This window comes from Morus notabilis, unplaced genomic scaffold (genome assembly GCF_000414095.1).
Source record: "Morus notabilis unplaced genomic scaffold, ASM41409v2 Scaffold418, whole genome shotgun sequence".
NCBI lineage: Eukaryota > Viridiplantae > Streptophyta > Magnoliopsida > Rosales > Moraceae > Morus > Morus notabilis.
This window is the reverse complement of record NW_010358034.1, coordinates 59,110-86,208: the sequence shown is the minus strand read 5'-3', so window position 1 is coordinate 86,208 and position 27,099 is coordinate 59,110. Positions and strand designations below refer to the sequence as shown.

The 27,099-nt window shown below is 35.1% G+C and overlaps 3 protein-coding genes across 4 annotated transcripts in view; all 3 read right to left on the bottom strand.

Moving 5' to 3' along the window:
• LOC21388273 (two pore calcium channel protein 1B) overlaps positions 1-11,081 on the bottom strand; it is a 30,627-nt gene extending 19,546 nt beyond the window's left edge. Inside the window, exons 1-14 of the mRNA XM_024177333.1 lie at positions 10,850-11,081; positions 9,402-9,545; positions 9,183-9,293; positions 8,948-9,043; positions 8,336-8,466; positions 8,027-8,087; positions 7,675-7,841; positions 6,512-6,617; positions 6,275-6,352; positions 3,611-3,672; positions 3,019-3,091; positions 2,632-2,697; positions 2,377-2,520; positions 1,686-1,743 (exon numbers count right to left, since the gene is read on the bottom strand). Of these exons, the coding sequence (XP_024033101.1) occupies positions 1,686-1,743; positions 2,377-2,520; positions 2,632-2,697; positions 3,019-3,091; positions 3,611-3,672; positions 6,275-6,352; positions 6,512-6,617; positions 7,675-7,841; positions 8,027-8,087; positions 8,336-8,466; positions 8,948-9,043; positions 9,183-9,293; positions 9,402-9,545; positions 10,850-10,984 (1,432 nt within the window). The 5' untranslated portion in view covers positions 10,985-11,081. The remainder of the gene's footprint in view (positions 1-1,685; positions 1,744-2,376; positions 2,521-2,631; positions 2,698-3,018; positions 3,092-3,610; positions 3,673-6,274; positions 6,353-6,511; positions 6,618-7,674; positions 7,842-8,026; positions 8,088-8,335; positions 8,467-8,947; positions 9,044-9,182; positions 9,294-9,401; positions 9,546-10,849) is intronic.
• A 4,069-nt stretch (positions 11,082-15,150) lies between these two features.
• On the bottom strand, positions 15,151-22,978 carry LOC112095408 (D-3-phosphoglycerate dehydrogenase 1, chloroplastic-like). Of its 2 annotated transcripts, XM_024177342.1 has the most exons (5): positions 22,666-22,978; positions 21,682-22,054; positions 21,487-21,597; positions 19,922-19,986; positions 15,151-15,456 (listed from the first exon to the last, which is right to left on the bottom strand). In XM_024177342.1, exons 2-5 carry the CDS (start codon positions 21,775-21,777, stop codon positions 15,309-15,311), a joined length of 420 nt encoding a protein of 139 aa, XP_024033110.1. In that variant the 5' UTR covers positions 21,778-22,054; positions 22,666-22,978; the 3' UTR covers positions 15,151-15,308. The 2 variants fall into 2 exon arrangements, with proteins under 2 accessions (XP_024033110.1, XP_024033111.1); XM_024177343.1 differs by lacking the exon at positions 19,922-19,986.
• LOC112095406 (D-3-phosphoglycerate dehydrogenase-like) lies at positions 21,872-25,956 on the bottom strand. Its single transcript, XM_024177336.1, has 4 exons — positions 25,901-25,956; positions 22,666-22,981; positions 22,534-22,572; positions 21,872-22,054 (listed from the first exon to the last, which is right to left on the bottom strand). The coding sequence occupies exons 1-4, from the start codon at positions 25,954-25,956 to the stop codon at positions 21,872-21,874; spliced, it is 594 nt and encodes a 197-aa protein (XP_024033104.1).
• Between the last annotated feature and the right edge of the window lie 1,143 nt (positions 25,957-27,099).

Below are 27,099 nucleotides of genomic sequence, written 5' to 3'. Positions count from 1 at the left end.
TTCTCTCAATCGCGGTAAACTTGGATTGGGAGTTACGACAGTTAGATGTCAAGAATGCCTTCTTAAATGGAGATTTAGAAGAAGAGGTTTTTATGGATCCCCCACCCGGTTTTGAAGAAAAGTTTGGTTCAAAGGTGTGCAGACTGAGGAAATCTCTCTATGGACTAAAACAATCACCACGAGCATGGTTTGAGAAATTCACAAGCTCGGTAAAAAGACAAGGTTATTCTCAAGCCCAGGCAGATCACACACTCTTCTTTAGAAGATCAAAGGAAGGAAGAATTGCCATCCTTATTGTCTATGTGGATGACATTATCTTAACAGGAGACGATACCCTAGAAACGGCCCGATTAAAAAGGTGTTTGGCAGATGAATTTGAGATCAAAGACCTCGGGAACCTAAAATATTTCTTAGGTATGGAGATAGCAAGATCTAAAGAAGGAATAATGGTCAGCCAAAGGAAGTATGTACTCGATCTTCTCGAAGATACTGGAATGAGTGGGTGCAAACCAATTGATACTCCTATTGATCCCAATGTAAAACTCGGAATGAGTGAGGAGGACAGGGTTGATACTACGAGATATCAGAAGTTGGTTGGAAGGCTGATTTACTTATCACACACTAGACCAGACATAGCCTTTGCCGTGAGCATGATAAGCCAGTTTATGCATTCTCCTCAGAAAGCTCATATGGAAGCTGCCTATCGAATCCTTAGATATCTCAAGGGTTCTCCGGGAAAAGGATTAATGTTCAGGAAGAATGACAACCGAACAATTGAAGCCTATACAGACGCTGATTGGGCTGGATCCGTGACTGATAGGAGGTCTACAACTGGATACTGTTGCTTTGTGTGGGGAAACCTAGTTACATGGAGAAGCAAAAAGCAAAGTGTTGTTGCCCGTAGCAGTGCAGAGGCAGAATTTCGAGCAATGGCTAATGGGCTATGTGAATTAATTTGGCTGCAGCGGGCTATAGGAGACCTTCAACTAACAATAGAAGCTCCAATGAAGCTTTACTGTGACAACAAGGCTGCCATTAGCATTGCTAATAACCCGGTTCAACACGATCGCACCAAACATGTGGAGATAGATCGGCATTTCATCAAAGAGAAGCTGGAATCCGGAACAGTGTGTTTACCCTTCCTACCAACATCTCAACAGATAGCTGACATTTTAACCAAGGGATTGTTTAGACCAGGGTTTGATTCTTGTATTAGCAAGTTGGGTTTAAAAGACATCTATGACCCAACTTGAGGGGGAGTATTGAATTATGTACATTAATTAATTAATTAATTAGGAGATATTGTTTAAATTAGGAGATATCGCATATCTCTCCATATCGCATATCTCTCCTAGTTTAGGGGGCAGTTCCTATTTCTTAGGAAAGATTCTAGGAATATCTTGAGGATAGCTTCTCTATCCTATTAGGGTTAGTTTCCCGGATTCACTAAGCCACGGGAACTAGGTCCTTTTGTATCCTATTTATACTCCGGTTTTGCACCAATTAAATCAAGAAAGGATTTATATTTTTCTCCTCAGAAACTTACAGTAACCACATTTCCTGAGTCTTAGTCCGGCTTAAAAGTGAACACTAACTAAACACGTCCTTTAACCACATAAGCGTTGCATTCTGTATAAATACTTTACAAAAATTCTGCAAGAAATAACGCCTTAGTAAGCCCTTACCAAAGACGAACTCCAGCTCTTGCCACACCTTCTGCGCAGAGTTGTTTTCTATATCAAGCTGCAAAGCAAACAGTTTTTAAAGTTGGCATTCTTTGTAGTAGAATTTATTCATAGCGTTCAAAAGGACCCAACTATTCATTTCGTTATATTAAACAATTGCATGGTAAACAAGGAGGTTGAGCGATCCATACACAAATTGTATCAAAACTAAAAAGATCGTTAGCCTTTCTATCTATTGATGCACCAACACTTTTCTATTTTCTTATTTTTTTCTCAGGAAAGAACTTAATTACTACTGAGAATGTCCAAGATGAAATCTAGAAATGCATGTCTTCTTCGATTTTTATTCAACAAAACAATTAAAAAAACAAAAACAAAAAACGAAACAAAAAAGTATAGGTGCACAAGCATATGGAACTATCTCCGGTCCTGGGTATACATAATTGACCTTAAAATCTTATGAAAAGAATAAACGTCTGAAAGCTAGCTCAAATAGCAAGAACAAAGAATATAGTAAGAACTCAGCCCTTGAAAAATAAACTAGACTGCTTCACCCACAAGAAAAGTATATTTAAAGTACTAAGAATGTTAAAAAGGTAACTGTACCATACGGCAAAGCAAAGATCAACTTAAACAAAGCAGAGTATGTTAATAATTGCACTAACACGTTTTATTAGATGTGAGACCATACTGTTGTTTCAATGATGACAGTGACAAGATTTACGATGAGAATGAAGGAGATAATGTATCCAAATTTGGGGCTCCGAATAAAGGCCTTCAAATTTTCGGAAAAGCGTGAATGGTAGAAAGATGGACAATATTCAAAAAAGGATGGCTGCAACAAGAACAAACAGTGTCACAATGCAGTGTAAAAGCTCTCCTTCATTCATAATAAAGTTATAACTTATAAGCAACTCCCATGCATCAAAAATACAATTTGGCTTACAGTATCCTCTTTCTGGAATCTCAGGGCAATAGCATTGCAAAGGTCGGTAAATTCATCCAAGTTGATCTGCATGCAATTGATAGGGTCATAAAACAAATCATAAGTCAATCAATAATGAAATTAACTACATACTTTTTCTACATATGCGGTATTATAATTAGAAAAGGTCAATTTCTTCACCCCGAAAAACATGAAAGATAAGAAAGATATTACACAAACAGACAGGAGACGTTATGTGGTAAAAGAGAACAAAAGCTTTAAACAAGGAAAAGTGGCTCCAACAATGTTAAAAAAAAAAAAAGATTAGAAAAAGACGTTATCTAGGAAAAATCCAATTTATTGATTAAATTATAAAATAATGAGAATTTAGTCAAATTATTTGCATACCTTGAAGTCCCCACTGTCGTCTAGCTCATCAAATATCAATTCAAATTCTTCTTTAGTTATTTTTGGCAGAGTCCTGAATGAAAGGCAAACAAATCATATCAGCTTCTGCAGGATTAAATCCCACACTAGCAGTGAGATACCGAAAAATATTACAAGCACAAAAGAATTAGGACAATAGGGCATATTAGGAAACCGCTACAAATTATTTAAACTGCATTTTAGGTTGCTCTGGAGAGTTGTTAACTATGGCTTCTGCAGCAGCATCTACCAGGAAGCAATAACAAAGTTGTTGTAATTAAGTTATTGAGCCCATTATAGAATTGGATTTTTATACTGTCAGCTTTTAAGGGTTGAATTAGAGCAGTCAGAGATGCCCAATTTTGTACGTGCAACAGCATCCAAGTTCAAAGTGCAGAAGAAGTTAGAACTAATGATTGGAAGTAACATTTACAGTAAACTTCGTCTCAGTGTTTCTCTCCATGGCAGAGCTACTATCAACTATAAGATTGTGGAACTCAAACTCTCTTCAATATAAAGAAGGTAAAAAACATTTCGATAGTTCCCTACAAATTGATACTGAAAGCATTAATACCTGTATTTATTCAACTCCTTGAAGAGTTCAATGCATTCCTCCTTCTTAATATATTTACGATTCTGTAAGCGAACAAAAATGAGGACCCATTTGCGATAAATGTACTACTAAAAAATAGAAACAAAAGCATTGACGGTTGGGAATGATGTCCTAAAAGCATGAGATATGATAGGATATTTATTATTAATTTAATAAAAGAGTTTATTCATCATTTTATGTGTATATATTTGTGAATATTTTATGAATATCAAATGAAAATTCCGTGATTATTTATGTGACCTTAAACATTGTATATAAAGTGTTGTATGCGAGAGGATAAAGTTAAGGATAATAATAAAAAAGAGATGTTCATAATGAATTTAATTAAAGTTCAGAATCTTTAATTAAAACATTATTAATACATGTCATTCCCATTTCGAATGGCATGGCATTATCCGCACTGTTAATATGGCGAGATATTGAATGAGTGTATTTCGCATAATGAGATTATGTAGAACAGGGACAAAGACACAATATGAATTTCTAATAATTTTCGTTAAGTATAGAAATTCTAATTAAGTGTTCCGATGGTAATTTATAGAATGATCTTTATCCTAAGATCTTAACAAACTCCTATTTATGGATTTGTGTCTTTTGATTTACTCGGTACGGATTCTGAAACCCTGAATCCTATTCTTTATATTTTAGAGACATGATGAAGTAGGTAGCCGGGAATGTTATTATACGAGATGGAATCCATTCCTTCTTGAGAAAGAAGCAAATAAATAATTCTCTTGAGTGTTGATTCAGTACTCGGATTAGAAAGAGCGTCATGGTTCATGAATGTGTTTTATGAATCACTATCCATTAGAGAATCAATGGTACTCAAGAATGAAGATATAATTAGAGAGGTTAACGGATTTTACCTAGCTCTAATTATGAATTATTTATGGAGGATTGATCTATATGCAGTGACTATATCAAATGGACACTTCACAGTTTAGAAGTAATTTATGTCTATAATTTAGAGAGTGCAATTCCAAATTTATAGTGAAATAACTATTGGAATTAATGAAATTAATTAATTAATTAAAGTGTTTAATTAATTATTAATTTTATTGAATCTCGGGATTATAAGTCCATTAGTCCACGCGTCGTCCTAGTAATTCTACCAGACACAAAGGGTAAAATGAAAATTTTAGAATTACGGAATTCTAAAATTAAACACTTGAAAATAATGAATTATTATTTAAATAATATGATTATTTAAATTTGAATTTGAACACATCTAGATTTATCCATTTAAATTATTAGATAAGTTGTTTAATTTAGAATTCAAATTAATTTAAGTTTGACTTAAATTCGAATTTGAATTTGAATAAAAATTAGACTGCAGTATAAAGGATAATTTTCTCTTCCTTATCTAAAATTGCGCCACACAAAGGGATGAGATCTTCTATAGGTGGCCGGCCATATTAGGATAAAGGATTGAGAAATTTTGTTCCAAATTCAAATAGGAGATAATTAACAAACTTTATCTTGAAAATATAGATTGGATTCCTTCTAGGAGTTTGACTTCGACTCTATAAATAAGAGAATGATAGCAATTTTTGACCTATTTTTCTAAGTGTGGCCGAAATTCTCTATAGAGTGAGAGGAAAAATATTTTTTCTCCAAAAATTCCACATCGTGCATGCATTGATCTCTGTGGAAATTCGAGTGTTTATTCTAATCCGTTTTGTCTCAGGTGTGCCCACACACACGTCTTCATAGATTATAAGAATTGACGTGTAAGACATTGGTTTTCTAAACACAAGGCTTTAGAGCAAGGATTGTTCGATGTCAAAGAACTCAAGCTATCATCATAATTGGCCGCCAGGTATTATTCGTAATTAAGTTCTTAATAAATGAATTAATGTGATTAATTTATTCGTGTATAAATTAATATAATCTATAGAGCATCTCAAAAGTTTTATAAAAATTTTTGTTATATTTGATCTGCTATCCTCACGCTTCCGCATCCGAATTCGATTCGGATACCAACATTGACAAGTACAAGGAATCTAAAGTACACTTCGAATGACAGTATCAAAATAACTGTGAAAATAATCCAGTTCTACAGGATCCCAGTGATCAGTAATTCCAGGAAGTAATTTGTTAGCTTCTCATAAATGTTTTAAATACGTGTTCCTGGTTTGTAAGAATGCTTGTTCGGACTTTTGTTTGCTGATATTTTTCCTTTTTCATAATTTTTTTTTAAATTTATTAAAACAAATAATTTGGTGTAACTCTATCGATGTCTACTACATACAAAAATTTGTGCAAGAATAAAATGAGTTTAGATCTAAAAGTAATGAGTAACAACTAACAACACAGGTTGAACAGAGCAAGTACACGAAATGAACACCTAAGAGTACCCAAGAAACGTGAAGTTCCAAAAACCCCAGAAAGATCATAAAAAGAAGATGGAGAAGAGCTAAAAACACCCTGCACTTGAAAATAAATGCAAAAATCAATCTTGAATGAAACCACAGATTCATGGTTCAGGACCAAATAAATATGGAAATAAAAAACCAAATAACCAACATGGCAAGATATAGTATCCTCGGTGGTTAAACAGATGATGCAAGCTTTCCGGGAGACATGCAGAAAGGACCTTTAACCAATGAGTGATAAACTACTTACATCTTTATCTAACAAATTGAAGGCTTTCTCTAGTGTACGCTTCCGCATTTCATCCATTTCAGAAACTTGTTTAGCGAGCTATAAAATAAAAGAAATATTTTCAGTATATGCATTAAAGTCCTTGAACAGTAAAACTGAACATAGCAGCTAAAGAAACCAATGAATGACACATATCAAGAGTTGCAGTTGTGTTAGAATCATGATACAAGAGAAGCGTAATAGAAAAATAAATTTTACCTCGCCTTTGAAGCTGTCATAAACAACGGCAAGGATCAAGTTGGTGAAAAAGTAAACACCCAACAGCACGTAGAGAACAAAATACAAGCAATACCAGCGTGACACCCTTAAGAAACAAAAGGAAGTGCGTTAGATTGATCGTAATAAATTTAGTAAGATCTGAATGTAACTGGCAGGTTAAACAAGACACATATGAGCCAAAATTGACTTAAGATGTTATGTTCGTAAGTACGGTGTATCAATAGGTAGATCTTATAAATTCATCAGACAAAAAGAAAATGTTAAGATGGTCTTAATCGCAATATATAGAAACTCAAGAACATGTTTTTTTTTAAAAATAAAAATGCAGGGCGGAGTGATCAGCTGTAGCTACTCCTAGGATGAACATCGATCTGTTAGTCTAGAAATAGTCTCAGACGCTTCCCATGGGACTCAGAATGAACATCGATCTGTTAGTCTAGAAATAGTCTCAGACGCTTCCCATGGGACTCAAACTTGACACCTTCCATCTACCAAACCACTTGGAAGTAAGCCCAATGCCACTAAGCTTCCATGTTGGTGGTAGAAACTCAGAAACACGTTAAGAGCCAGATTAACTAAGTGCCAATGACCGATATCATGAAATCCAAGCCTTTAGCAACTCAACAAAGTACCTCAAGGTACTAGGTTGTGTTCCAAGATCCAAATACAATTTATTAGATACAACATTTTCAGGCTTGAAGAACACATGAGATGGACGAAGACATTGAGGCTTGGATAGAAATCCCATCCAGTTTCAAAACCTAGAAATCCCTCCATCATAAATATACAATCCATTTGAACATAAGGAAAAGTTCACTAACTGCACAATAGGGAGAAATAACAATTGACAGACGTAAACCTAAAGGCCATGAATGATTGACAGAGATAGAATTGCTTTCCTTTGTCCAACATAACGAAGCTAATAATTTTACTATTCCAATGTACTCTTCATTAACTTCAAACGTGAAAGAAACTTTTTAGAGCAAATGTTACAAGAAAGATTAAATCTCAAAGTCTACTGAACAGATGCTGTTGAATTCGGCCTTAGAAAAGCATATAGTTATACTAAACTTAAGAGTAAACTTTAGGATTGAGAACTAAAAGAATGAAGAACGCTAACCCTTGTTCAATGTTGCACTTACTTGTAAGCAGGAATCCAGACATCTGGATTGTTGGATGTAGTGAATAGAACAAACATTTGATACAATGTGGTACCGTACGAAGTAAACAATGTTTTTCCCTGTTGGGTATCCTCAAACATGACATAGGCGACCCAACTAGCAAACAGAAGAAACAGAGCTGATAGAGCCTGCAATTGAGGAATGAAAATAACAATAGCCATAAATATGAAAGCATTATTAATTTAAAAAGAAAAGGGTGTTTGAAACAGGAATAATTGCAGATAGAAGTTTGTCATCTCATAAACTAAATGACACGAGAGTTAATCACAATTAACAAAAACTAATAAAATAAAAAGGAAGGTTATCAACAAACCATGACGTTTAAGTACGTGCCAAGCATTCCAGCCAGGATTACGCTACTCGATCTTAATTCCCTATGAACAAAGTTTAAATGGAAAAAAAAAGTACACCATAAATATCTCTCGTCTCGGTTGATATTCGAATAACCAATAATTTACTGTGCATAACTGGACAAGATGGTTCCATAATTAGCAAACCATGCTACTCCAGGCTAAGGTTAAAAGTGTTCAGTTCAATGCAGGAAGTTCTTGCACTTTCCACCTTATGTGTAGATGTTATTATGCTAACTATGAAGGGGAAGGAATATTTTATCGTGCAGTACCTAATATTCAGGATAAAAAAGACAACTCTGATATATGGCGCAATCCTAAAAGGAAGAGAATCAAGAGCCACCGGTGACAAATAGAGAATATAAAACAGCAGATCAGCAACCAAAATTAACAGGCAAAACACCTGAAATAAAGGAAATAGATAATGTAAGGCGAATATTATTAGTTCAGCGAAGGAAAATAAATATCATAAAGTGTTTCAGTTCTCCGGATAAACAAATGCTCTATTTCTTATTATTTCATCCATGTGTTTTCTAGATATGTCCTTTCCTAATAAACAAAGAAACACCTCAAATTCTCAATACATGAATTTTCATGTAAATCAAAGTATATAACCTCAATTCTATGGTAATTTCCTATCAATTGAAGATTTTGGATTCTTATTTAATCTAACTTACAAATAATTCCTAAGAAGTTGAAGATTTTAAAGATGTAAAAAAAAAAAAAAAGGAATCTTATTTAATCTAACTTACAAATAATTCCTAAGAAGTTGAAGATTTTAAAGATGTAAAGAAATAAATAAATAAATAAAGGAACTCCATTAGGAAAAAACAAAAAAAAAAAAATCAGAAACTAACTCAACAAAAAAACGCAAGTCCAAGTACCTTAAACTGATTAAGGGGACGTTTCCAATAAATACGGGCCCCTTCATATGATAATGGGAAGAAAGTATGTACTATGAGTATAACAAGCGTTATTCCCTGCACAAGAAAACAGAAACCACAAATCCATCACATCATTCCTATTCAACTCTACTGAAAACTGAAGAATAAGAATCTGACACAATAAGCTCCCAGGTCTTTACATATTGTGGATATATCTCGAGGATGTGACGCTTACCTCATAAATAAGAGACTCCCAACCAGTCAAATATGGCAGCTGCCCAAGAAAGTAGTAATCCCGGTCACTGCAAGAATATGCAGTAGTACTCTTGTAACACCACAAAGGTTTCTGCAAAGAATTCAAGTATAAATGTTTTCATGAATACCAATTATAGTAATACTACATGGTACAGGAAAGGAATAATAATTCTAAAAGAGTAGAAAAAACCATACAAACCTCTAAGAAATTTAGGATAACAAGTGCAAAATAGTTGAGGGACCAAATGAAGTCCAGTTGAGTGTAAAAGAAATAGAGCTTTGCAACACTTTGAAAGTTGGATTTCTCAAGTATTTCCTCAGGTAAGCCAATCCCATCTTCAGCCTGCAGAATTCATGCTAACTGATTAAGATGCGAAATCATTCGATTGAAGTTCCAATTAAAGACTAAATTTTTACTAATTTTTTACCGATTATTTCAGAGAGAGAGAGAGAGAGGAGTCAAATCAATAATTAACCAAAAGGGCCTGGAAAAGGCCTTCCCCTTCCTTTTCTATTTCGTAATGCAGATTATAATTCTTCCTGAAATTACAAATTCAGAGAGAGAGAGAGAAGAGAAGAGTCAAATCAATAATTAACCAAAAGAGCCTGGAAAAGGCCTTCCCCTTCCTTTTCTATTTCGTAATGCAGATTATAATTCTTCCTGAAATTACAAAATCCTAGTAGAAAAAAAAGTCCCAACAGAAAACCAAACAAAATAAGTTCCATATTTTTTTTTTTTCAATTTCCTTAGACCAAATGAAGTCCAGTTGAGTGTAAAAGAAATAAAGCTTTGCAACACTTTGAAAGTTGGGTCTCTCAAGTATTTCCTCAGGTAAGCCAATCCCATCTTCAGCCTGCAGAATTCATGCTAACTAATTAAGATATGAAATCATTCGTTTGAAGTTCCAATTAAAGACTAAACTTTTACTAATTTTTTACTGATTATTTCACACACAGAGAGAGAGAGAGAGAGAGGAGTCAAATCAATAATTAACCAAAAGAGCCTGGAAAAGGCCTTCTCCTTCCTTTTCTATTTCGTTATGCAGATTATAATTCTTCCTGAAATTACAAAATCCTAGTAGAAAAAAAAGTCCCAACAGAAAACCAAACAAAATAAGTTCCATATTTTTTTTTTTTCAATTTCCTTATTGAGGAAGCCTCCAAAAGAGTCTCGGAACATAAACGAAAAGCACATTCGATTCGCTAATTCGAGTTTTTAATTCGAATTAAGATGTAATGTTATGTGAGAACTTTTTACTGTAATAAAAAAGTTAAATGTGATTATTTCTGAGAGTTTTTTACTGTAGCAAAACTCGAATTTTAAAATCGAATCAGCAAAAAAACGGGCCTACAGTAATCGAAATTGCGAAAAAAGCACCGCATTCATATCCTACTTTTCTTTCTGTTTCAACGAATACAATTCATCTCGAACGAAAATCCAAAACGGCTTACACAACTCCATTTCTATATATTTGTCAACGAGCTCAAACAAATCCATTTCTAAAGCAAGATTCAAGCGTAAATCAGATCACTATTACCCAAAAAAAACGATCAAGAACAACGAAAGTGAAGGATCAAAGCTGAAAGCAAGCTCATATCACAGAAAAATCGAAATGAAATTGCAGAAGAAGAGGCATTGAAACAGACCAAATCGACAAGCGCAGCAGCTTTCTGGTAAGGAGAGCCGTAAGCTATGGCGTCCGATCGTCGTCTGAAGCTTGCCGACCTCCCAACGCTCCTGGCATGGCCACTGCTTTCTCCGCTTAGCAGAGGCTTCTCCATCTTCTTCTTCTTCTTCTTCTTTTCACACTCTGTAATAACGAGACTTTTTTTTGACGGAAAAAACGCAGTGATAAGGTGACTAATGGAACGTCCAAAAAACGAAGGAGAAACGTCTACAGTACTTATTTATTTATTTATTTTGGTGAATTCGTTAGAGAGGTTGGTACAAAGTGAACGAGGCAATTAATGCGAGGCTTTGCTTTTTTCTTTTTCTTTTTCTTTTTTTCCTTCCTTTCTTTCTTTGGACATGTCTCTACTGTTTTTTTGTCCATTATTCATTGGTTACCATTAGAATTTCTTTTATTTGGGTTAATTTAGTTGAAGTTACTATAAAGGACGTTATTGTTTATGAGAATGAGACCGAAAACGTTAATTTTGTCTTTTTTAAATATTAATTAATGATATTTTATGTCGTGTGGTCGTTTTATTTTCAGTGGTAAACGTTACTGATTATTATTGTAATTATTTTTGTACATCCAGTCATTTTATTACATATTATATATATTGTGCGAGTTTTGAATAGTTATGGTTACTTAATAAATATAAAATTTAATAGTTTATTATGATAAAAATTTAATCTTATTAATTATGATTTGATCAACTATTTAATTTATTAAAATCGTTAGATTAATATGTTAAAATTAAAAAACTGATAGATATATATATTAAAGTAATTTATAATCTTTGAAACCACGCCATTAAATTATATCATCGTATTATATTACTTATTAGGGAATATTAGATATTTTTAAAGTAAGTCGGATATGATCAGTTTTTAATTATTAGATTGGATAAAAATCACATTAAAAATATGTATAAAAAATAATTTTTAATATAAATCTAAGGGTAAAAAATAAATAACTAATAACACATTATTTTTTTTAATCCTGTGCGAGAAATTCTAAGAATATTATTAAATGTTCAGGATATAAGGAGTGAGTGTGACGTGCAAGAGTTTTGGATCCCGACCTGTGCTTTATGTGGGATCATCATGTATATCTAGTTTGGTAATTTACGTGAATGCGACTGAAACTGATGGTATTCAATTGAAAGGGAATAAAAAGGAAATGCGACCAAGAGGATAGAAATGAAGGACGGGTTCCGTGTCGGCACGTGCAAGGTTATTGAAGGTGTGTCCTCACTTACCTTACAATGTATCTCCCTTTTATTCTTGCGCCAAAAAAAAAAAAAAAAAACAATATAAATATATATATTAGGAGATTCTTTAGTACGGCTAATGTATCCCTAAACAAATTTTTGCTAACAGTTAGATTTACATATTTTTTAATTTTTACGTGATTTTATATAGATTATACAGATGTAAAACCAGACTTACTGATATATTGACGTATCGGAGAATGTCTCATATATATTATGATAGGAAAGGTTTTTTTTTAGACCAGCAAAGGAAAATGTTAGACGATATACGACATAAATAGAGAGCCATACAAAACATAGAAAAGTGACAATTATGGCTGACAATTTAGATAGCAACACGACAACACGACTCGAAACCCGCACGAAATTAGTGGGTTTGGGTTTACTATAATGGGTTTGAGTCATAATCGGATTGACACGGTTAACACAATTAATAAATAGATTAGGTTAGGGTTGACCTCTTAATACGAAGTGACATGAATTGACACAATTAATTATATGTGGCATCTGCAATATAATGATATGTGATATAACATGAAAGTTTATATGACATTAAATATAAATAATGTAAATTTTAGTATTTATAGGTAAAATTTATTTATTTTTTAAAAAGAACAGATAAATTAACCAATAAATATGTTAAATATGTATTAATCGTGTTAAATAAATCGTTATTATATTAATTATTTTATAATATATTAATTTAAACTGATTATATGAATTGACACGATAAATACAATTAATAAATAAATTATATTTTAATTAATATTTTTAACATATTTAATAAATAAATTATATTTAAATTAATATTTTTTAATATAATAAATAAATAAATTAACATCAACACAATTCACTAACACAGATTGTCATCTCAGTGGCAATCAGGGAGAGTTTCCCTTAAAGAAACAAAACTACCAAAGTAAAAGAGACTGCTAGATCACTCCACTACAGCAACACCACCTCGCCGTGGGCCATGACTAAGAAGGTGAACGTGGCCACGTGGACTCGGCCACAACTTCAAGCCCACCGCGTCCAAAGACCATAAATAAAAAATTGAAGGCAACGAGTCAATAATTTAAGAGATGCTTAGTTTATAAATTAAAATTATGTAATTAAAATTATTTTTAATTTACGTATATTTTTTATAAGAAAAAATATTATAATAAATTATAAATCATTATTTGAATCACGGTATGAATCCCCTTATCAAACGTCAACTTAATGCAATCATCATCTTGTCTGATCTTTGCTCCAATCCCGTTGACTTTTGATACGATTCCCTAAATCCAACGTCTAAATTCTACGCTTCACACTCTGCACAACTAGTTATTTTTCTATCTAATCCCGCTAACCCACAATCAAGCACGTGGCGTGACACCATAAAATATCAGCCGAGACAAAGATCTACCATTTTGTAAGGATATTTATAGAAATCTCAAATCATGTATAGTGTTAAATATCAAATGACATCAAAATTGAATGTCAGTTTCTAATCGATAAAGCACAATTTTTTACGAATAGATTTACCGATTATCTCTTATACGCTTAACATATTAATAAGTTAAATTTTTTTAACTATTAAATATGTATATTTTTTTATTTTTACATAATTTTATATAAATTTTACGGATAAAAAAATTGATATTAATTAACGTATTAAAAAAAGTTTCAAATAATAATTCACTAACTATATCACTTAATAGAAACCCCAAAGGATTGACTGGTGCATCAAGAAGCATTAGTGCTGAAGTTAGATTTCATCGAGTACTATCAATTCTTCACTCTAGAGGTCCGATAAGGGATGCTTTACTTAGATCCCGTAGATTAATCGAAGGAATGCATGAATCTAATAGATTAGTTGAGACAAAGTCTCAAGAACCACGATAATTTTAAAAATAAAAAAATAAAAACATTACTTAGTAAAGAGAAAAAAAAAAGAGATCTCATCATTGTCCTTTTCCATATTGAAGTGGAAACTCCACACAACTCATGAGCTTAAAAATGAAAGGGTTAGGGGTTGTTCTTTTGTAACGAAATTCAGAAAAAAAAAATTGAACTCGTGTTACACTTTATTTAAGTTCATGTTCTTTTATAAAATTTGAGTTTGAACTTGAGTTTAGAGCTAAACTCGAGTTCAAGTTTTTCCTTCAACTTGAGTTTATAAACTCGAAGTTAAATTAATGAATAATATTTTTTCTATTCTTAAAAATATCATAACTTTTTTTGTTTTAATTTTGATTGAAATGATTTTTTATGCATTTACAACGAAAAGACGAATAAAACCACACCCCTATACCCTATTAAAATTTTTCACCACCATTGAGTTTTTATTAAAATACTATCTAAATACAAATTTAAATTTTGACCCACCCAAACACAAACTCAAAAAGATTCTCAATTCAAATCATAACTCAAATGTGCACATCCAAACACAAACTCAAGTTATAACTTCAACTCAAGTTATAACTCAAACTCAACTCAAGATCATTACTCAAGTCTCCTTAACTTAAAAATGTAAAAGAACAATTCCTTAATTTCACAAATAATTCATGAGGTTTTTCCTCAATTTTATTTTCATTTCTAACTTTTCAAACGTCTTATAATTAGTCTTTAAAGTTTCATATTGTTTCAGTTTTAATCATTCTTTTAATTTTTTGATCCAGAATATTAGTTGTTTTAAATTTTGATCCTTAATTTACATAAATTTCATCAAATTGTAATGCATAATTAATGTTATAGCCGAAACTGAAATAAAATAAAATATCAAGAAGCATTTGTGGACATTTGAAAAGTCAAGAACTAAAGTGAGATTAATTGTGAACTTCAAGGACCTTTTTCAAAATAATACAAAATGAACAAAAAAAAATATGAAAGGAAAAAAAAAAAGAGAGAAACTTGAGCAGCGGAAGAAGCAATGCAAAATTTGCAGCATCGTGGATAAAGATGAAAGCTAGCAACGTATTCATACAAGTAGACAAATAGCTATAGTCCTGAGAAAAGAATAAAAATTGAGTAACAAAATCTGAATTAAACTAGCAGAACACTGGCTATACTCATTATACACACCGCGGAGGAGACGTATCTTTTTAGGATATGGAACGGTCAATCAAGAGCTCCTCCTCCCGATTAAAAGTGAGCTTGTTCTAGGTATTAAAAATTTTACTAATTACACAATCAATGAGAGACCAAAAATTACAAAAAAAAGAAGGGTAGCAATGAAGAACCCCGACATGCCTACAAGAACCTCCGGCGTATTGAAACGGCCTTGTTTTTCGTCTTTTGGAGTTTCCATGCGCCTCGCGATTACATCGAACCTGTAAAAAGTTACCCAACTATGTTAGTAATTAGTAATTAGTGTGGGAACTATACAAGAGTGTTAGAAAATGGCTTGTTAAGTCATATTAAAGGCCCATTTTGAAAAAGGACCCAATTAGATTTTGGGACGGGTTTCGATGGATTTGCGTTTTCTGTCGCGAGGAGATTAAAATCGAGTATTCATACACTCAAAATAGATATTGGGTAAATGAGAAATTGATGGTCTAAGTATGTCACTTAGAATGGTTAATGTAGTTGAAAATTACAAAAATCCAACATTAGCTAAGAATGAAGCCTTGGTAGTGTTTATAAGTGATTGCACTTTAAAGCCTAGGTAAGCATGTATAACATATAGGCTCTCTCACGTGCAGGGGGGGTGTGAATCACGGTCCTGGCGGGTTTAGAGCCCAATGTGTGTGGACACAAATGTCAGACTGGAAAACCCTCTCTGTGCGAGCTTTGTTTTGCAATTTTCTTTTTTATTTTTTTATATTTTCCAACTGAAATTCGAAACTGCTGCATTAATGGATGATTAACTCTGCATTAGTGTAGGATTTCAGAAAACTGCAGCACTAACCAGCATTATTGCCTGGTTTATGGACATTTAACCTTCGAATGAAGACATACCTTGGAGCAGGTTCATTTGGGGTTGTAACCTCTGATTTAAACACCATTAATTTGAGAATAAATCTGGATTTATACACCATAATGTCATGGTGTAACACCCGGATTTTAGAGCATATATAAAGGCCATACTCCACATGAACAAACACAACAATTTTCATGTATTCTCTTCCCATCTCTCCCGAGCTTCTTCATGGTTTCGAGTTCTTTGTGCACTTTTCTTTTGTTGTGTGTTTTGGTGATAGAAGAAAGGTACAATTCTAGTTCGCTGAGATGGTTCCGAAAGTGCTTCGTGCTACCGACGTTGTCATTGTATCTTGAGAGACGGACGTCTAACGTTACCTCAAGCACACGCCGGAGAGGACGAATCTGTTTTAAGGAAAGCGTGGTTCACGTGCCTCGACATCCTTGCAATTTGTTTTCCGAGTTCGGTAGAAAGGTTGAATTAGTGTTGTACAATTTCGTTATTTTGATCTCGCAAAAGTTGTTGTTCTTCTTTGTATTATCCATATTTTTGCTAACAATCTTAAAACAGATTTAGATTTATACAAAGGAGGACTTTGCTGGAGGAAAGGAAAAAAACAAAAACAAAACAAAACGTTGTTTTTTTTGTTCGAGATTTTTGCCAATTTCCCTACTAACTTGGAAATTTTTATTTTGAAGAAATGGCTGATAACATGAACGTGGTTGTTTCTGCTGGAAGCAACACTATGACGACTGAGCCGTCACTTGTGGGACAAACGTCTGTCTCGATCCCAACCCCCGCTTTGACCTTGACGCGACCTTCACCGGTCTCGGTTCCTGTGAACCACAATGAAAAGCCTGATAAATTCAGTGAGATGAATTTTAAGACTTGGCAACAAAAAATATTGTTTTATCTGACAATGTTGAATCTTGCGAGATTCTTGAAAGAGGATCCTCCTACTATTAGAAAGGATGAAGTGGATGCTCCAACATTCCACGCGGTTGATGCATGGAACCATTCTGACTTTTTGTGTCAGAACTAAGTGCTTAACGGCTTGGCTGATGGGCTTTACAACGTGTATAGCTCAAAGAAAACAACTAAGGATTTATGGGAATCTTTGGACTAGAAATACAAGTCTGATGACGCAAGTGCTAAGAAGTTCTTAGTGGGCCAATTCCTGAATTACAAGGTGATGGACTCAAAGACTGTTATTAGTCAAGTATAAGAGCTCCAATCACGAGATACATGTTGAGGGAATGGCTATAAGTGAATCCTTTCAAGTAGCTGCGCAACTCCCTCCTGGAAGGAGTTCAAGAGCTATCTGATGCACAAAAGGAAAGAGATGACCGTTGAGCAATTGGTTGTCAGGCTTCGCATTGAAGAAGACAATAGGCACATTGAGAAGAAGTTCTCTAATGCAACCGCAAGCTTTGTTAAGGCTAATGTGGTGGAGCATGATAACTCTAAAGAGAAAGGAAAGCCAGAATCCAAGTTGGACCAATGAGAGGAATTGTCAAGAAGAAATTCCAAAAGAAGTGCTTCAATTGCAACAAGGTTGGGCACAAATCGACGGACTGTAGGCTGCCAAAACGAAACAAGAATAAGGAGGCCAATGTTGTGGATACCATTTTCAAAGAAGTGTCTGACATCATATTGTCTGCTGTGGTCTCTAAAGTGAACTTGGTCGACTCCAATCTAAAGGAGTGGTGGCTCGATACTGTTGCTACAAGACACATTTGCTGTGACCAGGCCGAGTTTGCTGATCTAGTTCCGTTAGAAACTGGAGATAAGCTTTTCATGGGCAATTCTGCACCTTCTGTAATCAAGGGCCAAGGAATGGTGTTCTTAAAGATTACCTCGAGCAAGGAAGTGAAGCTCCACAACGTGCTTTATGTGCCCGACATCCAGAAGAATCTCATATCAGGGACAATGCTGAGCATGCACGACTTCAAGATGGTATTTGAAGCCGATAAGATAAATTTTTCTAAGATGAGAATGTATGTAGGGAGAGGTTATGTAAAGAGTGGCATGTGGAAAATGAATGACATAGCTACAAAACCCAAGAAAATGAATAAAAAGAAAGAGTCTTTTGTTTATATGCTTGAGTCTTCTAACTTATGGCATGGTAGATTAGGACATGTTAATTATGATACTTTACGTAGATTAATTAACTTGGATCACATACCCGTATTTCATATTGATTCAAAACATAAATGTGAAACTTGTGTAGAGACAAAACTAACGAGGTCATCATTTCAAACGATATAAAGGAATACTGAGCCACTTGATCTAATACATAGTGATGTTTGTGACTTAAAGTTTGTTCAAACTAGAGGTGGTAATAAGTATTTTATCATTTCATTGATGATAGCACAAAATATTGCTATGTATATTTGCTTAAAAGTAAAGATGAAGCTATAGAGAAATTTTCTCTCTACAAGCAAGAAGTTGAAAACCAACTTAATAAAAAGATTAAGATGGTAAGAAGTGACCGAGTAGTGAATATGTCGAACCATTTAGTGTGCTTTATGCACAACATGAAATTATTTACGAGGTCACACCTCCATATTCTCCCCAATCGAATGGCATTACTGGACGGAAAAATCGTACCTTAAAGAATATAATGAATGCAATGTTAATAAGTTTTGGGTTGCCACAGAACATGTGGGGGGAAGCCATTTTATAGGCTAATTACCTTTTAAATAAGGTTCCGCGTAAGAAAGTCGATAAAACCCCCTATGAATTGTGAAAAGGAAGGAAACATTCCTACAAATACTTGAAAGTGTGGGGGTGTTTGGCCAAGGTAATGACTCCAACACCAAAGAAAATGAAGATAGGTCCGAAAACGGTTGATTGCATCTTCATTAGGTATGCTCATAATATTACCGCTTATCGGTTCCTTGTGCACGATTCTAAAAACCTTGACATACACAAGAACACGATAATAGAGTCTAGGAATGCATCATTTTTTGAACATGTATTTTCATGTAAGACTAAGAAAGATGAGTCAAGTTCATCAAAATGAATTTTTGAGACTATCATAGAAGATTGTAGTCAAAATTCTGAAAATGATGAAAATGTAGAAACGGAGGAAAAGCCTAGACGAAGCAAGAGGGCAAGAATAGAAAAGTCTTTCGGACCGAATTTTCTAACCTATATGCTAGAAGCTGAACCTCAAACGTATAAAGAAGCTGTGACCTTAACTGATGGTCCTTTATGGAAAGAAGCCCTAAAGAGTGAGATATATTCTATCTTACAAATCATACTTGGGAACTAGCAGACCTTCCGCTAGGAAATAAACTACTAGGTTCTCAATGAATTTTTAAATGAAAAATGAAGACAGATGGAACAATTGACAAGTATAAGGCCAGACTACTAATAAGAGGTTATAGACAACGAGAAAGCCTTGATTACTTTGACACGTATTCTCCTGTGACGAGAATAACATCTATAAGGATGATACTAGCGATTGCTGCGCTGCAGAATATTGAAGTTCATCAAATGAATGTGAAGACAGCCTTTGTAAATGGAGATTTGGAAGAAGAAATTGTTAGGTATAGGTGCTTTTCTTCTAGTATTTAAGGCTCCTTATTTTGGGGACTAAAATCCCCCTTTGGTGGAGAGAGGTGGATTGTTAGTGTGGACGATTTGGACTTTCTACACCAAAAATATTCTCTTAAACGAGGGTAATCAATTTAATTGATTGAAATTTTTATCATTATTTGAATAAAATTTTATAGTAAGACCACATTGCATTTTATCATCATACGAGAGAGATAAATCCAGATTTGTATTAAACCATCAATGATTAAAAAAATAGATAAATAAAAAATACAATTTTTTTTTAATGAAATAGTGGATAACCATGGAACAACCTGATGGTTGTGTAGCTCCAGGACAAGAGAAGAAAGTCTGCAAATTGGTGAAGTCTTTGTACGGACTGAAACAAGTACCAAAACAATGGCATAAGAAATTTGACGATATCATGATGTCAAATGGATTTAAAATCAACGAGTGTGACAAATGTGTTTATGTCAAGAATACAAAAGACGCTTATGTCATTCTTTGTATGTATGTAGACGACATAATAATTGTAGGTAACAGTGATCGGATGGTCAAATCTACCAAACACATGTTGAACTCAAGGTTTGACATGAAAGATATGAGACCGGCTAATGTGATTTTGGGGATCAAAATTAAAAGGGTGCCTGGTGGTCTCATATTGACCCAGTCACATTACGTGGACAAGATACTTGACAAGTTTAACAAAGATGATTCTGGTATAGCCAGAACTTCTATATATATAAGTCAACATTTGTCCAAAAATAAATGAGAAAACATATCCCAAGTGGAGCATGTTAGAGTGATTGGCAGTCTGATGTACTTAATGAGCTGTACAGGACCAGATATTGTCTTCACTGTAAGTAGGTTGAACAGATTCACGAGTAACCCAAGAGATGACCACTGGAAAGCAATTGTAAGAGTACTGAGGTACTTAAGATATACTCGTGAATATGGACTACATTACTGTCATGACCGAAAAATTTATCAGAATTATTATATAGGATAATATTCTCTAGAATCCTTTGTATCATTAATATAAATACTTTTATGATAAGTATTTGTTGATATAAGTATAGAATAACAAGTTATAAGCTTAAGTTCATAAATTTCTGAACTACGACGCAGTTACCGATTTTCAGACTGTATTTAAGAAAGAAGTATGGAATGTTGTGTTAAGTCCACAAGTGGGTAAAAACATGAATGATAAGTTTAAAAAATGGAAAAGAATTGAAAGACATCAATTCTAGGGTTTTAGAAACAGTCAGAACGAAAAACAGACGAAAAAGGGGTTCGGAAGGCCGAACTAGGGGTGTAAATCGGCCGGGTAGGGTCGGGTTGAGCCGAAAAATTGAGCCGACCCGATCAGTGCGGGTTGAGAAAACTTTGAGCTGCGACACTCTCTTAAGTCTACAAACCCGCAACCTTTCGGGTGACCTCGAGTAGGGTCAGGTTACTCAGGTTGGTGAAAATTAATTTTAATCTATGACTTCATACCTCTTTTAATAGTTTAAAAGTATAAACAACAAGGAGATGAAATAAAATCTTGAAGCTACAATATAATGGTTTCTTTATACATTCAATCTCAAATTATCACATGGATGCAACTCGAACTGAAAAGGTCAACTCCGTTTTCTAGCACTAAAATTTTTTTCTAAACGAAGCTGAGTTTTGATCCAATTTGAGCTCATGCATAACAAATTGTTTGAACCAACCACAAACGAGAAAATCGTTTGCACGAAAATGAAGATTAAAAAAATAATAGTACCTTGCAAATGCTGACGAATGACAAATAGCATTACATAAGATAGTAAGGTCGGGTAATAAGAAGACAAGAAATATAAACATCACTGATCTTAAATCTGTTCATTTAAACTACCTGTGCTTCCATAGTGCTGGCACCTAGATGAGGAGTTGCTGTGACTTTCTCATGCAGTACAAGCTTTCTGTCTTTAGCTGGTGGCTTCTCCGTAAAAACATCAAGGGCAGCCTACAGTGGAAGAAAGAAAAGGATTATGTTATTTACTTTCCTCAGCAAAAGCGTGTACACTCTTCTGATTGAGAACACACACACCTGTGCAACAATTCCAGCGTCCAGCGCCTTCACTAGGGCGTCTTCATCGATGACTCCTCCACGAGCAACATTAACAATGCGGACTCCTTTCTTCATGCAAAAGTTTCATCGTTGAGAATCTTTGATGTGGCAGGCGTGAGAGGCATGTGCAATGAGATGAAATCCGCTTTGGATAAGGCTTCATCAAAGCTCACAAGTTCCACAGCAATTGCACGGGCACGATCGGCTGGGGCATATGGATCGTGTGCAATAACATGCATACCGAGTCCCTTGGCTCTCCGGGCAACTTCAATGCCAACTTTTCCAAAACCCATAACCGCAAGTGTTTTCCCCACAAGCGATACACCAACATACTTGTTCCTCTGCCACTTGCCTGGATCGACCAAATAAAGAATCTAAATCAGTAAGTTGTTGAGATAGGCACGGTACAACAGAAAAAATGTTGCATCTCAATCAGTTGATAATCTTCAGGCGTGCAAATCACAAAAATTGGTCGGCTTCTCCATCTTGAATATCAAAGGCAGGGAAAATGGAACTGATCTTTGAAATGGAGAGAAACCAAAAAATTTCTGACCCCATTTCTTGCCTATTGTATTTAGACAATCTACTGTAACCAAAAGCCAAACAAATCTGAACAAACTCTAATTTTTTTAGACAAGCAAAAAAAATACTTTTAATGATTTTTTTAATGCACCTTTCATGCTCTCCAAAGTCAAAACAGAATCTTTTGCATTTTCGAGAAATCTTTCCGTCACATTACAGCATCGAAAACATGAAAGCTGTTTCGCTATCCTAGGGACACTAACCAAACTCTACTACTGAAAAATATCAAACGAAATTCCCAAAACAAACAGCATCTTGCGCCGCATACAAACTGCTCGACGAAATGCTCTAAAGAAAATAAAGTTCAAGATATTGAAATAAAAACGAAAACTAACAAAAAAGACAAGGAAAAGAAAAAAAGAAGAAGAAAAACTCACTGACCGGCTTTAACGGAGGCGTCAGCTTAGCGGCCAAGAGAGCGATCCCGTGCTCGGCGGTGGCGACAGTATTAGCAGTCGGCGCATTCACGACCAACCAGCCATGCTTGGTGGCGGCGGCCAGATCCACATTGTCAATACCCACGCCGGCCCTACCGACGACCTTCAACCTGCCTCCGAAGGATTCAAACAACTCACGGCTGACCTTGGTCCCGCTGCGGACGATGAGGGCGTCGCAGAGCGAGATCTTGGTGCAGAGCTCCTCGGGGGAGAGGTTGTAGGAGCAAGGAAAACATATTGCGGGACGGGTTAGTCTGGGACTGGGTGGGTGGGAGGAAGGAAAACAAAAAATTGGAACTTTAGGTTACTTACACAGGCGGGTCGGGGCAACTTGGGTGAAAAGTTGCCCGGCCCGCGGCCCAACCCGCAATTTGCGGGTTGGGCCTATTTAAATCCGAATTTTTTTTAAAAAAATATAATTCTATATTTTCAGCTCGGATCGGGTCGGGTCGGACAGGTTAGTCGGGTTCGGGTTCAATTCTTACACCCCTAAGCCGAACCGAGAAAATTAGGGTCTCGACTGATTTGAGTTGACCGACTCAAAATTTGTTGACCAATAGTCGACCAAAACGTCGCCCTCGAAAAGTTAGTCAAGAGTGGTCAAGGTTGACTAAGTTGACCATCTGTCCGAACAACGCGTATAAAACGCGTACCGGATAGGAATTAAATTGAACCAAAATAGGATAATTATAAGATTATCAATGGTTGAGATTAAAAGTGAAAAATGGGAGAATGGCTGAGATTATGCCATGTGGCATGAGTGGTGGCCGGGCAAGACTTAATGGAGAAGAAAATGGGAGATATTTATGGAATATGTTGGGAATTTTGTAAAAAGTCCATAGAAAAGTCAAGATTTCATTTTTTAGACTTTTGCTTTAGGGGTGGTCGGTTCACCAAAGGGATAAAACATGAGAAATGTTATTTCTCATGCTCAGAACAGAGGGAACTCAGCCAAAGAGAAAGGAAGATAAAAAAATTCATCCAAAGTGAGAAAAGTGAGTTTTGATCGAAATTGACGGAACGACACCGCTAGTTCGCGTCACCGAAGCTTGTTCTTCATTTTCTAAGGTGAGAATTCAAATTTTTCTTGTTATTTTCCTACCATGGATGCACGTGGAATAAGGGTCAAAAGCATGCAAAAATTTTACTTAAGATGATGATTAGCTTGTGATGATTAAGGACTCGAAAATCTACTGGATTAAGGATGAAATTCTTGATTATTTGACTTTGTTCTAGCCTATTTGGCCATGAAAAATTTTGTGAGAACTTGGGTGAAACCCTAGGAATTGTGATATTATTGATGATAAAATGGAGTGACAAAGTATGTGATTTATGTTTGGTGGTGGAAACAATGGATAAAATGAGCTAAGGTTAGCTCGGGAAACATGAAGAAATAGGCGGAACTCTGCCGAAATTTAGTTTGAGCTTTTTAACTAAAACTGGATTTCAAGAGATTTAAGTGTGAAAAGTAAGGTGATTCGATAATCGGTGATGTATAGAAACTGAACACAATAAGAATTCACAGTTTTGGACCGAAACTGAAAATTGTAGACCTTTCCGAATTAAATTTTAAATGTATTATTGATCTTAGATTTTGAATCTAATGATAAAAATTTATGCAATAGGATCAATTAACGGTTGAAGTCGGAAAGCGCCAAGTGAGACAAAGGACGCATTGTTAGCGAAACCTTTATAAGTACAATAGTTTTTCTATGGCTATTTCACGAACAAGCTTACTTTTCTATGTTGCACAAAAGTGTGCATATGGTAGAATTTTGAATGTTAGATACAATGTTAAGCATGTATCTACAAGACTTAAGTAGTCGTAGAACTTTATTATGCGAAAAGTATGTAACAATGTTAAGTCAAGGTCAAGTTACGAGAAAGAGTTAAACTTTAACAAAAAGTTAAACTCATGATGAATTGCTCAAAAATGCACAAATTCATAAGATTTAACTAAAATTACCGTTTCAATGAGAAAATTGATAAACGGTAAGAGACTAAACGTCTTGTTTGTACCAGCCTTCGAAGGAAAGGTTATTATGAGACTATGAAAGAAATGAAACCGTGATTGAGCTGGATTGGTTAGCTACCCCACTCCTCACTGGTTATGCGCGCTATGGTACAACAAGACAGGGCGTATAAGAAGTAAAAAACAAGAAAATGAAAAACAGAAACCATTCCATATAAAGGTACGGTATCTGTAAAGAAGAATGAAAAGAATGAGAAACACAGAATGAAAGTCGTTCAGAATGTGAAAAAAAACAACATGAGTGACTAAAACGAGACGAAAGTAGAACAAAGTATGTAATGAAAGAAGAAGAACAAAGCCATACATGTTTTAGTAGTACAAAACGTATCAGGATATATGAAATGAATGCATATATGGGTATGCATAATTATTGCATCTGTTATGACCTATTGATACTTGCTGAGCGAAAGCTCATTAAGTTTGTTCGTTTTGTAGGAAGCTCGGGTAAGACACCAGCTCCCTGAAACTTGTTGATAGGCATGTAGGGAGGATGTAGCAGCGGAGTGTGGGCAAGTGGGTTGTGGATGCATCACGTGTTTTGGAAACGCTGTTGAGCTTTATGTGTAAAAAGTAAATAGTGTTTTATGAATATGGATGACTTATGTAAAGAAGCTTAGTTCACGAGACAATGAGGCTATGCATAGCAACCTCTAGTCAAAGGTATGATTAATGTAGCGGTATGCTACATCATTTCACAAATAGTGAAAACCGAATGCTACAGTAATTCACAAATAGTGAAAACAGATTGCTACAACAATTCACGAATAGTTGAAAACAGATTGCTATAGCAATTCACGAATAGTTGAAAACAGATTGCTACAACAATTTACGAATAGTTGAAAACAGATTGCTACAGCATTTAGACGTACATGGTAAAAGAAAAATAGCCTGGATTTTTACGAGGTTATAACTAGTGAGTAGTAGAGGTTAGGAAATGTTAAGTATGAATATAGGATGATGATCAAAAGTTAGGGTCGTCACAGTTGGTATCAGAGTGACGATTCTGCCACCCACCCACATTCTGCTGAGCATCTGACTCTACATGTCCAAGTAAGTTATTATTTCTTTTGAATTTAAAATTCAGTGTGTGAATTTTGACCTTATAGGATATACGATATGGTTCGAACAAGACAAACTCAAACGGTACCATGAGGGTTGCACAGAAGAAGTATCTGAGGTCGTGAAAGGGGAAGACGTCCCCATAGGCTACCTCCGATACAAGAAGCGGAACCTGTTCCTTTAGAGGTATCTCTGCAGCCCCTACAACCTAATAGAATAGCTGAGCCACCTCCAATTGATAAGGAAGTGCAAGTAGCTATGATTAGAGGCCCAATAGGGTCTAAGGTCCCGCAAGAGCTGCTTTTGCACTTTATCAGTGTAATCCACCTATATATGATGGTCAGGCTCACCCAACCAAATTACAAGATTGGCTACACCGAATTGAATATTTGATGGAAGCCTGTGATATCGATGAGAGTGATTGGGTAATTCTAGCCGCTGGCCTATTAGAGTCCGACGCTAGACAATTTTGGAGAGGTGTGGTGGAAACAAGAAATGCACATGAGGTGTTATGGGGCAATTTTTGTAGTTTACTGCTAGCTCAATTTCCACCAAGAGATGCACCTGTAAGGATAGCACCAGAGGTTGCCTCTACCTCACAGGCTCAACCATATATTGGGGAGACCGAATTTAAGAGAATGGAGAAGTATATACATAAGGTCGATAAATTTAAGATGCGACCTTATGACACTGGCAATCTACGTTGAACGGTTCTTTAGTGAGATTATGACTGATCACACTATCGAGTTAAAGGAACATGATGCGTGTTTCATATTTTGGAGGGGGTTAACGGAAGAGTTACGAACTATAGTATTTCCACGATAGGAAGTTACATATACCCTAAACCAGTTTTTAGAGGAAGTAACGCAATTAGAAGAAACCTTGGCTATAGAACGAGAGGAACAAGAATGGCGCGTTAGTGAGCGTCGAATAGAGTTTGAACGTAGGCAGAGAGAATACCTACGTAGAAACAGATCAGTGGAGGTGTATTCTGGAATCAAAGTTGGAACAACATCAACACCCCAACAACAGGAGGGACAAGCAAATGTGGATCCCCAAAACACTGTAAATACAAGTGAGGAAGAAGACCCGGAGGAGGATTTTGGGGAGGCCAATGAGAATTGTGCAGATGTATAGTATGATGTAACGTTTTGATGATGATGTTACATTGTAGCAATGTAAAAACGTACTATGGATGTATAAGATAATCACACTTGTCTTATGTAAGTAATGAACGATGAATGTATATGTATGTTTGAGCAGATATGTGTATGTATGTGTATACAG